General features: G+C 34.2%; 1 protein-coding gene across 2 annotated transcripts in view; it reads left to right on the top strand.

Annotated features, from left to right (window-relative positions):
- The window catches only part of LOC141622594 (3-ketoacyl-CoA thiolase 2, peroxisomal), a 45521-nt gene that overhangs the window by 25837 nt on the left and 4821 nt on the right, over positions 1-14863 (top strand). Inside the window, exon 1 of one of the 2 annotated variants that reach the window (XM_074438618.1) lies at positions 14058-14332. The exons of the other annotated variant lie outside the window; for it this stretch is intronic. Within the exon in view, the coding sequence (XP_074294719.1) occupies positions 14243-14332 (90 nt within the window). The 5' untranslated portion in view covers positions 14058-14242. Of the gene's footprint in view, positions 1-14057; positions 14333-14863 lie in introns of those variants that run through there. 2 annotated transcript variants of the gene reach the window in all.

Genomic DNA, 14863 nt, shown 5'->3' with positions numbered 1-14863 from the left:
AAGGACGCGGAAAGGCCGCGCTCTTCCAAGAGACGCAGCTCTTGCTGTGCCTCTTCCTCGCGTTCCCTCCATACGAATTTTCAAAAATTCGTTATGAGTTCGTTATTTGTGGGCCCATCTTTGGTGCGCCTCTTCTTCAACGCTATTATATTCTTTTGGCCCGTTTCGATGATTTTCTTTCGTTCCGGTCCGCATTTTATCCGCGCAGCAGTATTTTGCAGTATTGCTCAAATTATTTTACCCGGCGCAGTAGTATTTTGCAGTACTGCTCACTCAGGATTTCTGTCACGACGATCAAGATGTTCCTAGTCGTCAATATATTCCCCAACAAGAGTTCGCTTGAGACCGACGCAAGCAGATTCAACCTCAAGTTTTACAAGAGTTCGCTTGAGACCGACGCAAGCAGATTCAACCTCAAGTTTTGCCAGAGTTCGCTTGAGACCGACGCAAGCGGGTTCCCCAGCAGTTTCTACCGACGTCCTGCTGCTTTCACTATATTTTGTGTTTCCCCGCGGAGTTCGACAGGGTGTCGTTCCCCGGAAGTTTCTATATCCAAACCTTAGCCACCCTTAAGTTGATCTTATTGTTAGGCCTCCTTCCCGTCAATGCTTTCCTTTAGGGCCCCATACCCTAGCATAATCCTTATATACCCTTTAGGTCTTACCCTTAGCTCCCACGCTCAACCTTAGCTCCTACGCATTTCCGAAAGCATCTCGAGAAGAAGTCTCAGGTATGGTCTCTTCTTATGGTCAAGCTTCCTTACGTAGTCTAATGGACTTTAAACGACCCTCCCGATAGTCGACGACTCTAAAATGTTCCCGACGACAGTCCTTGGTTCGACCCCTTGAACCGCCTCGCGTCGCCATAGTCGTCAGGTTGTAATCTTCGATTGACCTGATGGCTATACTTTGACTTTCGCCTTGTCCAAGCCTCAGTCAAAGTGGGGGCTCTGTAGACACCTCGTTTCTGCACCTCCCGCAAACCACCCGGTGATGATTGGGCCGCATGTTTGATTCGCGGAACGATTTGTGACAGTTCGTAAGATTATCGTCAAGTGTTTGTTCAAATATTAATGTCAACCTCTTAGTTGTCATCTACGTCCGGATACGGTCGTTTTGGCATAATTAGAGTACATTCGAGTCCGGTCAAAAACCGTCTCCATTTTCTCGATAATCGTTAAATCCCGAGTCAGAATGTTCTGGAATGTTCCGGATATTTCTATTCCATATTTCACAAATTTTATCTTTTGGCAAATAATATCCCGTAATATTCACAAGATAATCGAATTATTTCCGTCCTACCATAACTCAAACGCGGAAATCTTTCTTCAAAGAGGAAACCTCCTCGGGAATAGACGCAGCAGTCTTTGCGCCTCTTCCAAGGGACGCAGATGGGCTTTGCGCCTCTTCCCAGGCCCTTCTTTGCATGATTTACGTATCTTTTTTATATCTTTCCGAGATTCACTTCCAAAGAGTCTCTGAAACCCTATTCCTTCACGTGATTAGTATAAATAGGAGCCTTGGCTCCTCATATTTCTCACGCGAGGGTCCGCCCTTCTCTTCTCCCTTTGCATTCTAGACTTTGTTCTTACTAATTGGCGCCTACGTGCTTGGACTTCCGACCACGTAAGCTCGGATCTTTCCGGGTACCAGCCTCTCCGTTGCATGACCGACCAATTTGACCAACTACACAATAATCAATCTAATCAATTTAATTAATCAATCGTTTTCCTCTTACGAGGGCACTCTCTTTGCATTCGCGTCGAGCATTCACTAGTCGATACTTAGTTCATCTCGTTCCGTCAACATGTAAGTCTAAGGGTGTATAATCCTATTTATTTATTGTATTTTATTTTATCGTATCATTAATGTAAGGTTTATGTCGAAAACACCGTTAAAACCGATTTCTAAAACCCTTCTTTAAAACCTGTTTTTGCGGATTTCCAGTAGACAGACGTCGAGAAAGACGCAAGAATCGCTGCGCCTCTTGAAGGAGCGCAGTTCTGCTGCGCCTCTTCGTGAGGGGCCGCAGATTCTGCTTCTTTTCTTCTTCTTAAATCCTCGTAATTCGTTTCTTGTTTTATTTATTTTGTTTGTTCGACTGATTCTTCGTTCACAGTAGTTTAATATTCACATGTATATTGTATGTACATAATTCATCATTCATTCACATATCTAATCATCATAAATCCGACTTAAATCTCAAGTAATCAATATTTGCGGGTTTTCGTCATTAATATTCAATCTGGGTTTTAGAGATTCAATTTCATCAATATTGAGTTTCTGGAATTTACCTTTGATATATTTGCATCCATATTCATTGTTAATTCGTCACTAATTTGTCATATTTAGTCTAAATAATTTGTTTAGTTAGTTTAATTCATTTATCGATCATTAATCATGTAATTAATTCGTTTGCTTTCGTATCATTCGTGTTCATCGCTTTTATGACCATCATTCGCATGTAATTAACATATTAATCACTTCCATCCGAGTAATATCATCAATCGATCCATTAAAATTAACAATTAACATTAACGATCTGCTTCCGCTACAAATCACGGCCACTCACCCTTGAAACAGAAAAGAATTGCTGCGCCTCTTCCAAAGGGCGCGATCTCTTCTTTGTTCCCAGTTGAGCTCTGTCTCTGAATTCCGTTTCTGCTTCGACCTAGTTTGTTTAGACTACGTAATTAATTAACTAATATTCGTATTATCACGCTAATTCCTGTTCGTTAATTTATTTATTTATTTCTTTTATTTCTTTTATTCTTTTTCTCAAATCATCCGTTTTAAAGGTATTTTCGACATAAATCGCCTATTCCCATGTAATTAATGTAATTTTCATTATTGTAATTTATAATTATTGTATTTCTTCTATTGTTTGTATGTTTTCACATGTAAATCAATATTAAATCCTACTTCGACCCAATTGTTTGCTAATTACGTGTCAACCGACTTAGTTAATTCTCACATGTTAGGATTAATCTATGGATGTTGCATTGCATGCATATAACCGACGATATATCGAGTATAGACAACTTCCCTAATCATTAGTAGAGGCCGCTATCGAGGCGGGCGGGATTAGGTGTTCGATCAAAAGAGCTTCCTAATACGTACCCTCACCCCTTACTCCAGATCTCCGTGAGCACCCGTGTTCATTGGCATCCACGAGAGTCATTCTAGACATAGAATGCTAAGGGTAACGATTGCTTAGTGTTCATGTCACTACTTTGTGTCTTGACATGACACGAGGTATTCGAACGGTTCCAATTTCCCATAAAAATTGGTGGCGACTCCATACAAAATGCAAACGCTTGTTTCGCTTCTCACCAAGCGCCCCCGTGGGCGGCCCGCTGTCCACAAAAGCTGATAATGCAAGTTACATTTTTATAAAATAATGCCAAAACCCTAGTACAATACAATTATAAATAAAAAATACATATATAAAAAAACAACGAAAAGAAGCTCATTATTAAAGCTTTATTGTCTATAAAATGATCTAAAGACACAGTGATCCTCGAACTAAAAGCCGAGGATCGGTTTTATGAAAAGAACGGCTACTATAAGAGTACATAAGTACTCAGTAGCAACAACAAGGTCAGTAGCAAGCTTTATTGTCTAGAAAATGATGATCTAAAGAGACAGTGATCCTCAGACTAAATGCTGAGGATCGATTTATGAGGAGCAGTAACTATAAGTATATATCAGTACTCAGTAGCAACAGCAAGGTTAGCAGCCTTCAAAGTTCTGATTTTGAAATGGGACTTCCCTTAGTATAAGGGACAGTGTCCCAAGAGATCAGTAGATGTGACCTGTCACAAAGAAACACAGGGTTATTCAGAGAACTAAACTTTCTTTTCCTGATTGGTAATCTTATTCATGCCATAAGCCGAAAGGCTGTTGAAACGACTCCTCGTGTGAAGGAAATAAATATGGACGGAAATTTTGCCATGGAAAGATATGTTGTAACCAAGATACAGATACACCTGCATTACAGGAAGATAATCTACAGTTGCTAAGGAGATAATTACGTACTTCAATAATGCTCAAGTTCGAATTATGTGGTTAAATTATTTATTTTAAAATTACACACCATTGATCATGGATGAGATATGCATTAGTGAACAATTAGGTGACCGGTGGTTACCCCTATCCTATTATGAGAATGTTTTTAACACTAACAGACATTTAAGGACTATTTTTGTGCCGCAAAAGTGCATCAATTAACTGAGTACACCTACTAGTATAATATGGACTATGGAGTCATTAATTGCGACCACCTCTACAAAATTACTACTTTAGGACGCATTCAGACGATTTTCAATTGCTTCTGACATAGTGCCTTGAGAAGAAGTCTCTAACGTGTATTGTAACCTTCACCTTTGGTCATCGGAGACCATCTAGAGCGATTTAATTGGAATGAGCTCAGGTTGCCAGCACAAACTCATTGACATTCCAAGACTACTTTCGTGCCACATGGTTGTTCGAGTTAGCTTTTAGCAGTATATCGCTACACCTTGCCCCTAGGGATGACAATGGATCCGGATCCTGTCCGCATCCTGAGATCTGGATCCAAAGGGTTGGATCTGGATCTCAATATTTTGGATCCAGTGGATATGAATATGGATCGGATCCATATGCATAAAAACGGATCTGGATATGAATCCATATGGTTGAGATCCAGATCCTACCCTGGATCCATTTTTATTCAATTTTAAAATGAAATTTAACAAAAGAGTTAAAGAAATAGTAAAATTATATATTCATTTCTTAAAGTTTTTTCATATAATAAGTTATGATTTCTTTCTCTTTAACATTTTTCAATTGCAAAAATTATTTGTTATCGCTACTGTATTTTATATTTATGAAACCTTATTTCGGTATCTTTAACTTTATTTTTAGCTTTTGTACTCTAATATAAAAAAGTAGTATGTTAAGTTGTAGTATAACCTAAAAAAATAACACTTTTAATATTTAAAAAATAATTTTTTTACCATAAAATGGATATGGGATAGATCCAGATCCAGTCCATATCCTAAGGATCTGGATATGGATCTGAGAATTGCAGACCCTGTGGATATGGATTGGATTTGGATCCACCATATGACATAAGGATATGGATCTGGATCTTATATATAGGATCCTATCCAGATCCTATCCATTGTCATCCCTACTTTCCCCAATACAGAAGCTCACTTAGATGACGCAACACATACCAATAATGTTTGATATTACATCAATTGTATTTTTAGTTTTGCAAATTAGGATCTTCACCGACTGGGTTAAGACTAATATAGGCTGCGATAATTGAATAGACTAACGTAATGGTGTGACCACATGTTATGGATAGATCTAAAGGGCATATTAGAATCGACTGGTCATATGACCTTAAATAGCAAAATTTGATGTGTTAATTAGTTAAATCATACCCCTCGGATAATTATTACCCAGTGAACTTGATTCCTAAACTCGTTTAATATTATTGATTACATCATTTATTTACATTACAATTAGTTCATAGAAATCAAAGAACATTTGATGATGCCTTAGGCGAAAATCGGATAATAGTGAAAAATGCATTTACTATTTTTTTGTACTGAAATCGAATAGGGCAAGTCCTGAAGCGACTCTGGACACTTTGTTGAAAAACTAGAAGAAAAAGAAACGTGAGTCGGTACGACCTTTCGAACGACTCAAATTGAAATGTATAATAAACGGTTGTTTGGATTCCAGGGTCCCAAAACAAAAATGACCAGAAATGGCACGGAAGCTTTCTCGGGTCAGATAAAGCAGCTATAAATATTTTGAGGAGCAACAAAAGACATTTGATGGTGTCGATATGCGATAAACAAGCCTTAGGTGTAAATCAGATAATAGTGAAAAATGCATTAATACTAGTTATTTTGGGCTGAAATAGAATAGAGCAAGTCCTGAAGCGACTCTAGACATTTGGTTGAAAAACCGGAATAAAAAGAAACGTGACTCATTACGACCTCCCGAGCGGCTCAATTTAAAGTGTATAATACACGCTTTTCGGGATTTCGGGATCCCGAATAAAAAATGACCAGAAAATTGCACGGAAGCTTTTTTGGTTCAGATAAAGCAGCTACACAAATTTTGAGGAACAACAAAGGATATTTGACAATTTTAATATGCGATAAATCGGCCTTATGCGAAAATCGAATAATAGTGAAAAATGCATTAATACTAGTTATTTGTGGCTGAAATCAAATAGGTGATCGAAGTCCTGTAGAGACTCTAGACACTTTATTGAAAAACCGGAAGAAAAAGAAACGTGAGCTAGTACGACCTCCCGAACGGCTCAAATTGAAGTATATAATACACGTTTTTCGGGATTCCGGAGTCACAAAATAAAAATGGACAAAAATTGCACGGAGCCTTTCTCGGGTCAGATAAAGCAGCTACACAAATTATGAGCAGCAACATAGGACATTTGATGATTTTGGTATACGATAAACGAGCCTTAGGAGAAAATCGGATAATAGTGAAAAAAAGCATTAATACTAGTTATCTGCGGGTGAAATCGCATAGGGTATGTCCTGTAGTGATTTTGGACACTTGGTTGAAAAACTAGATGGAAAAGAAACACGAGCCGGAAAGACCTCCCGACTGGCTCAAATTGAATCAATACACGTTTTTTGGGATTTCGGGACCCCGTAACAAAAATGGATAGAAATTGCACAGAGTCTTTCTCGGCTTAGATAAAGCAGGTACACAAATATCGAGGAGAAATAAAGGACATTTGATGGTTTCTATGCGATAAACCAGCCTAATGCGAAAATCGAGTAACAAAAACGCATTAATTTGTGTCTAGAGCCGGCGCAGCCATGGCACCGACACATTATCTCCGACGACTTCAGCGACGTCGGCCGAGACTCCGGCGACCACATCTCCGACCTTAAGTTTATTTAGAGTGAAACTAATTCTCCTTAAGAAAATATTTAGACTACATCTCTGACCTTATGTTATTTTTTTTTGTTATTTTTTTAAATTGGGGTTGATAGGGTGAGGGGTAAGTTAGGAATGTCATTACAAAATGTCGATTATATTTAGTAATTTGTCGACGATGTCTAGTAGATTGGATAATTTACTGACAAGCGGGTCCGATTTAATCCAAAGTTGCATTTAATTGGAACGGACTTTATAAAGGTCAAGACGATTAAACGGCCCGAGACAGAAAAAGGGTCCAAAAGGCCCAAATTGTAGGATGGTATCACAAATATATGAAAAAAAGGGTTATTCTACGTAGTAAACTTTGTGTTTTTCAAATTCTAGCTAGTAACCCTTCGTTTTCAACTACCCACATGGTAACCCCCGAACTTATGAAAAAAGGTTCTCCATGACCTTCAACTTTTATTCCGTTAAAAAACTGCGTTAGTTTGAATGTTTATCCAGACTTGGGCTTGTCTTTTACACTTCAAATGCTTAAATGACCAAGTAACTATGGTTTTCTCAACTCAATTAAAATAAATAAACCACGAATTTTGCTAACAAATAATTATATTATAGGTGTGTTAAGAGTATAATTCATAACATTTTTATTATCATTCTTATTATTATCATCATTTTTATTGCTTAACAAAGAATATTAAAGTAGTAAATATATTGAAACACATCTTACTTTTGTTTTTGTTATAAATTATATTAGATTATAATTGATATTATATTATTATTATTTTTATAAAAAAAAACAAAGGTAAGATGTGGATCGGTATTTTTACTACTTTAATATTCTTTGTTAAACAATAAAAATGATGATAATAATAATAATGATAATAAAAAGATTATGAATTATACGCTTAAGTCTTACCACACCTAGAATATAATTATTTGTTAGGAAAATTTGGGGTATATTTATTTAATTGAGTTGAGAAGACCATAGTTAGTTGGCCATTTAAGCATTTGAACTCTAAAAAACAAGCCCAAGTCCCAATAAACATGCAAATTAACGGAGTTTTTTAACGGAATAAAAGTTGGGGGTCACGGAGAACTTTTTTTGATAAGTTCAGGGTTACCATGTGGGTGGTTGAAAAATGAAGGGTTACCAGCTAGAATTCAAAAAAACACAGGGTTACCGCGTAGAATAACCCAAAAAAAAATAGAAATTGATAGATAGATGATTCTGGAACGGTAGTTGCGAAGAGAGCGAGAGAGAGAGAGAGAGAGAGAGAGAGAGAGAGAGAGAGAGAGAGAGAGAGAGAGAGAGAGAGGGGTGGGTCGTTCGAGAAAGCAGATGCAGAGAAGTTGTGTTGGCGTTACTGGTATGGATCCTAAGAGGAAGGGAAGCCCTAGTAATGATGATGGTGATAGTGTTTCTGGTATGAATGCTGAGGTTAGAAGGCTTAATTTGGGAAATGAAGCCAATAATAATAATAAACATCCATTATTGACTAGGGTTGGATGGAGCGTTTTTATTATTGATGATCCTAATCCCAAATTCGAGGATCTTCGTCATCTCTTCCTCAAATCCGGATGCCTAGGTCTATTTCTTTCTTTCTTTTACCCCTTTTTTTTTATTTGTTTCTCAATTATTATTATTATTATTCTTTTGTTTATTTATTTATTTTTTTGTTGTTGTTAGTAGAAATTTTCATCATCCTATTATTCGTTTGATTAGTTTTGGGGAATTGTTGATTTTTCTGTGTCATTTTGAATTCCTTGAGCGTCTGTTGATTTGACAAAGTTTTAACTTTTAATGTTCTATATAACTTCTCGTACCTGTAGCCGTTGTCGCGACTTTGGATGATTTTGTTAAATGATAATTCGTTCCAAGGAATCAAGTCCATGGATTAGTACTACACTGTGATTTTCCCTTTCGAAACATGAATATGACCCTGTCCATAAATTTAGGTTCAATTTTCTAATAAATCCTAACAAAATCCAAGTATTTATTCTCTACGGGTTTATTGCATTGCAATTTGTTTGTTTTAAGTTATACGTATATGATATTTGATTTATTTAAACTAAGAATGTTTGCTACCGGGTATTTCATTTAATAATAATACTTGACTACTTACCAATGTCATTATGAAATCATCGAAATTTCTTCCTCGCATTTTTTTTAGGATCGGTCATATTGGTCTCCTTGTTTGATTATGACTTGATAATTTGCTTCACTTTTACCTTATTATTCACTTGTATGCTTTGTTGCTAATTTTGTCTACTACTTACTTATTTGTGGTTTTATTATTGTAGTACACTCATGTAGTGTACCCGGTCGACTTGAGCTTGTTTGAAACAAGAAAACAAGTATATCGATTTTGTCATTTGCAACATACACATGAAGGCCATGGATAAAGCTACGCTGTTTCAACTTGTCGGACTCAAGGATGTGCTTGTTATTAGTAAGCTCTCAAAACTGTTGATTCTTCTTGTCAGTTGGTATCTACTTGATTTTGGAGGATGAATACTAGAGGAGTATGTATGTAGCTACTTACTTGATTTTGTTTTGTTTATTTTTGGTGCAGTGATGTCGAGCTATATGGATATGAGGCTAGTGACACATGGGGATGGATCTTGGAGCGTCTTCGTTTATACTTAGACCTCAAACTTTTGACGATATAGATAATATTTCGTCCTTTGTTCTTAAGAGGAAAAAATATACTTCTAGGTTTCCATGGAAATTGTATCCCTGTCTGATCAAGTCGTCTCTCAGCTCGGGGGTCTTGATGGTATGTATCTATCTATGTATGTATTCTATGTATGTTTTCCACTTTGGATGGATTCTGCTATATAACTTAATATTTACTTGCAGAGGCGGTACCCGAGAAGATACTGGAATTGATGAATGCTGAAAACATAATACCTATAGAATTAATTCAACATCATCTTAAGGCAATGATTCTTTATTCTTTCGCGCTCCTGGAATTTGTCATAAGTATGTTGTTAATTGCGTTTTGCTTAATTGACGACAGACGACTCAATATTGTTCATTTGGGTTTTCAAAAAGGCGTGACGGTTACCAAAAACAAAAACAAAAAGAAGTTACTATTCACGCGTGGTACTGTTCATCCTCGAAAAAAAAAACTGAAAAAAAAGGGGTAAAAAAAAGAAGACATGTCGGGAGTATTCTCAAGTCAAAGCACCTACGAGGAGAATGTTAAGTTTGATCCGACATCACCTCCTCTCTTTGATGAATGATCATGAGGAGGCATGGTACTTTATTGAGATTAAGGACTTGGTTAATTTTAGTATGGTTGATTTTCAAATAGAGGAGCATGATAGAAGTGTTGAGAAGTTGTTCTTTCAAGTTGAATCTGTTATCAAAACGATTCATAACAATCAGGCTGATAGAGAATTTTCAAGACTTGTGCATGGAGGGAGGAGGGGTGGTAGGCACATGCAGTTATGGCACAAGAGGATGCTGAAATTAAGAGGAATGAACGAGATGAGGCTTGGCATCAAAGGTGTGTTCATTTTTTATCCTGACGATTTTAAGTTACATGAATTGAGGACAATTCCTTTCAAAGGGGGTTTAATGGTTAGCTCGATTTAGGAGAAATACTATAATTTTTATTGCTGATATTTTAATTAGGAGTTTAATAAAGGTTTCCTAAAAACCATAGAACTAGTTTATTTCCTAATTAGATTATTACTAGTTTATTTATTTCCTAGTTTCAGAATAATAGAATACGGTAATTGTATAAGTCGGGTTTTAGGAAAATATTAACTTGTGAAGTAAGGCAGCACTAGGTCGTTTATTTTCTAGTATAAATAGCTAGAGGTCGTTGTATGTTATTTTCATATCAATTGAGTTATTGGATAAAAACAGTGAGTTTTTCGTTTATAGTTGTAAACATCGGTTCGACGCGTTCGTTCCAAAATTTTTATTGTTTGACGCGTTTTCAAACTTTAACCCGAGTTATAATCAATAGGTCTTGATTATAGTTCACCATTGTTCGAATTATAGGTCTAATTCGAGCAAATATGCCATTGTTTCGATTTCTTGGCAGATTTCGAAGCAAATATCCCTTTTTCATTATTGTTCATTATTCTATTAAACCGCTTCCGCGCAACTTTCGTATCATGTTTTAAGAATATTATGTTGTCAATTGAAGTAAGCACAACAAGCGTTTATGTTTAGTTCCTTCACTATGTTTGGTCTCGAGTGTTTACTTTCCTTTTCCTAATACAATTTCGACCTCCATTAAAATCCGGTTCTTTTGGGCTTAATTTTAGAGTTAATAAGTTCAGTTCAGTTCAGTTCAACTCTTCATTAAGTATAGTTTAGTTTAGTTCAGTTCAGTTCAGTCCAGGTCCATTAAGTTCAATTCAATTCAGTTTAGTTCAAATTAGTTTATTTCAACATTAATATTACTATTCTTATTTTATATTCTTATTATTATCAATTATCATTACTATTATATAAATTTATTTACTATTGTTATTATTATTATTATATTATTTTATATTTATTATATTACTATTATATTTATTATTAATTAATTCGTATTGTTTATATTATTATATTTATATTTAATATATTTACTTATTATTACATCATTATGATTAATGAGAATATTAGTAGTATAGATACTTCTTCCATTCAACTCCAATCTACCGCTTTCTTTTATCACGTTTGTCAACGCGTATTTTACGCGGTAAATATCGTAAGCTACGTATTTTCAAAAATTATAAAAGTTAGATATTTTTAATGTACTCGTAAAGACGAATTAAACAAGATCCCACATAAATATATTTTCACTTATGTATTGAGATAAAATGGAAATTAAAGTTGATTTGTGAATAGTGTAGAAAATTGAAAGTGGTAGGGTGGAGTTGAATGGAAGAAATATTTATTATTATTATTATTATTGTTATATTATTATTATATTTATTATTAAATTACTGTTTTATTTTTTATATATCTTATTAGATTATTATATTATATTAATATATTATTATTATTAATGAATAATATTATTATAATATTTATTGTTATTATTATTATTGTTATTATTATTACTAATACCACTATATTTATTATATTATATTACTATTTTATTTTTTATATATCTTATTAGATTATTATTATTATTAATGAATTATATTATTATAATATTTATTATTATTATTGTTATTATACTATTTATTATTATTATTATTATTGGTATTGTTATTATTATTATTATTATTATTATTATTATTATTATTATTATTATTATTATTATCTTTTTATTATTATTTCGGTTCAGTTCAGTTTAGATAAGTTCAATTCAGACAATTTTCGGTAAGAATATTCGTGGTCTACACCTAACCTAAATACAGAGTATTAATTTCAACTATTTCAATTTTCAAATTTTTTCCTAAAAAAAGTTGTAGGATAACTTATGATTCGTATTAGCTTAATTTGAAGATTTTTATTTATATATGGAGTATATGACACCGTTTTCATGAAATTAGGTGTATATATATATATAAAGAGAGAATATGTTGTAGTTTTTTTGGTTGATGCGGAATTACGGTAGAATATAGGACTCGCGTTTGAATCACCGTTTTTAATCGGATTGCTCTATGTTTTCCCATTTGACACCAAAGTATTAAGGGCTCGTTTGGTTGCCCTTTGTAAATCATGAAAGTTAAAAAATCTCATGAATTACAATATTTCAAGGAGTTTTACCTAACCCCCTAGGTAATTATAAACTTATGCGGAGTTGAATTTCTATATAGGCAACCAAACGGATTTGCTAAAATTCCATGAATTTCATGTGAGAACATAATTCCCATGAATTTGATATTCTTGTGGAGTTGTAATCCAATGGGAAACCAAACGAGCCTTAATATTAGAGGTGTCTAAATTATTAAGTAAAAACTTAATTTTATCTATTACAAACAATATTACCTCTCAACTCCAGCATATTTCTTACGGATTATATTCAACGAAGTTGAGGTATTTGATTTTTAAATTAAGTAGTTATTGGTCAAATGAGTATTTTCGTATGTTTTTTTTAGCATTTTGTTTGTTTTATCAAGCTAACGTTTGCTTTGCTAGTATGGTCAGTGGCGGAGTGTGGATTTTAAGTTAGAGGAGGCGGAAATTTTCAGTGGAGACTAAATGATAATATTATAAGGGAACCTCAAAAAATTCGAAATTTTCAAATGCCAGAAGGGGTAAGCGCCACTGCTACACCCTTCTCGCTCCACCACTAAGTGCGGTGATAGTCAAGTGGCGGTTAGGGAAAGGAGTAACGCAAGTCCGGTTGCCATCTCACACTAACGTGGTGCGGGTGGTCTCCGTGGGATATGGTTTTGTGGTAATTTTGGAAAACGCTCTTATATGTAATTCTCAACCCAAATTTTTTTAGCAGTCGAAAATTTAAAATATATTTCCTCCCATCCAAATCAAGATAACACTTATTTATTGGCACTACTCATGGTTGTATGAAATCTTTGATATTAGTCTTAATTTATAAGAAAAAATATAGTCATGTGAGTCTGGTTTGATTTGTCGTCATAAATACTATAAAAGAATATCAAATTTTTATAATTTTTAATAATGTATAACTATAGATATTTACGTTACAAAACGTGCATGGACAAATGTAATAAAACAAGAGTTACTTTTGATTTAAATGAGTGAGAGTATCATTTCAATTTAAATTACAAATTGAATCAAATCCACAATAATTCTCAACCGAGAAAAAAAGATTACGCATCTGAAGTAGTACCTCAGATCTTGTAGTTTGTGAGCATATACACATTTTTTCTGAGCATATTACCATTTATAAATATAGTTTTTGAGCAATATTATATTTTTTAAGTGTAATGTTTTAGTAGATGTGCTCAAAAACTTTATGCTAAAGCAGAACTCAAAAACTTTAAAATAAAACTCAGAAAATAAATAATAAGAAGTAGTATCTCAGATGTATAGTCTCTGAACTGTTCTCAACCACGGTCATAAAATTTCGGAAAAAAGGAACACGGATTAGGTACCAACAAAAATTAGTAGTCGTTTTTCTTACCTTACATAAACAAAAAAAAAAAATAAAAAAAATTAGTCGTGTATATTGTATCAGTGTAATCGATAGGTCAGTTGACTAGTTGTACATTATTGTTACGTTCAGATTACGTATCCGTCTTTTACATCGAAATGCTACATACATACTCACTATAAAAATCCCATATACCATCGTCATCCTCTCATCCTCATCCATTAATTTTCCTCACCTCTATAATCAATTTAATTTCTTTGATCAAATTCTTAAGCAATTTCAGAAATTATGGAAAGAGCAATTAATAGGCAAAAAGTTTTGTTAGATCATCTTCGTCCACCATCTTCATCTGATCACAGTTTCGAAGCTTTCCTCTCTGTATGTCAATCTTCAAACCCTTTTAAAATTTATGAATTATTTATTATTGTTATTATTATGTGTGTTAAAGTTGTGATCTTTATTGATTTTGATTGTTGGGTGTGTTTTATTTGGGTTAAATCATTGGATTATGATGGAAAGATTGGATTTTTATGTGTTGATGTGATTTGTTTTTAGTAATATGTTGAAGGAATTGAGATTTGAGGTTTTGGGTTTTGTTTGATTTGAAGTGTTTGTATTTTTGGGAGTTGGGATTTGGATTTTAGCTAATCTAATCGAAATTTCGTAGTTTTAGGTGATTGATTGTATATTATTTGATTCAGGGAAACTTGGAAATTGCTTTCTTAGTACATATACGTTGGAGAATTTGTGATTTATTCGGGTCTTAAAAAACGAGTGTCTTTCCGAAATTGCGTCTCGTTTAGACTGCGTACATCTGGACCCTCTAAATTCCCTTTTTCTTGGTGAGATTACAAGGAAATATTGTGAGGTGTAGCAGAATATGAGTGAACTTGGTAGAAACTAGGAACT

Source organism: Silene latifolia, chromosome X, assembly GCF_048544455.1.
Source record: "Silene latifolia isolate original U9 population chromosome X, ASM4854445v1, whole genome shotgun sequence".
Classification (NCBI taxonomy): Eukaryota; Viridiplantae; Streptophyta; class Magnoliopsida; order Caryophyllales; family Caryophyllaceae; genus Silene; species Silene latifolia.
Note: the sequence above shows the minus strand (reverse complement) of the source record. Positions and strands in the feature narration are given on the sequence as shown.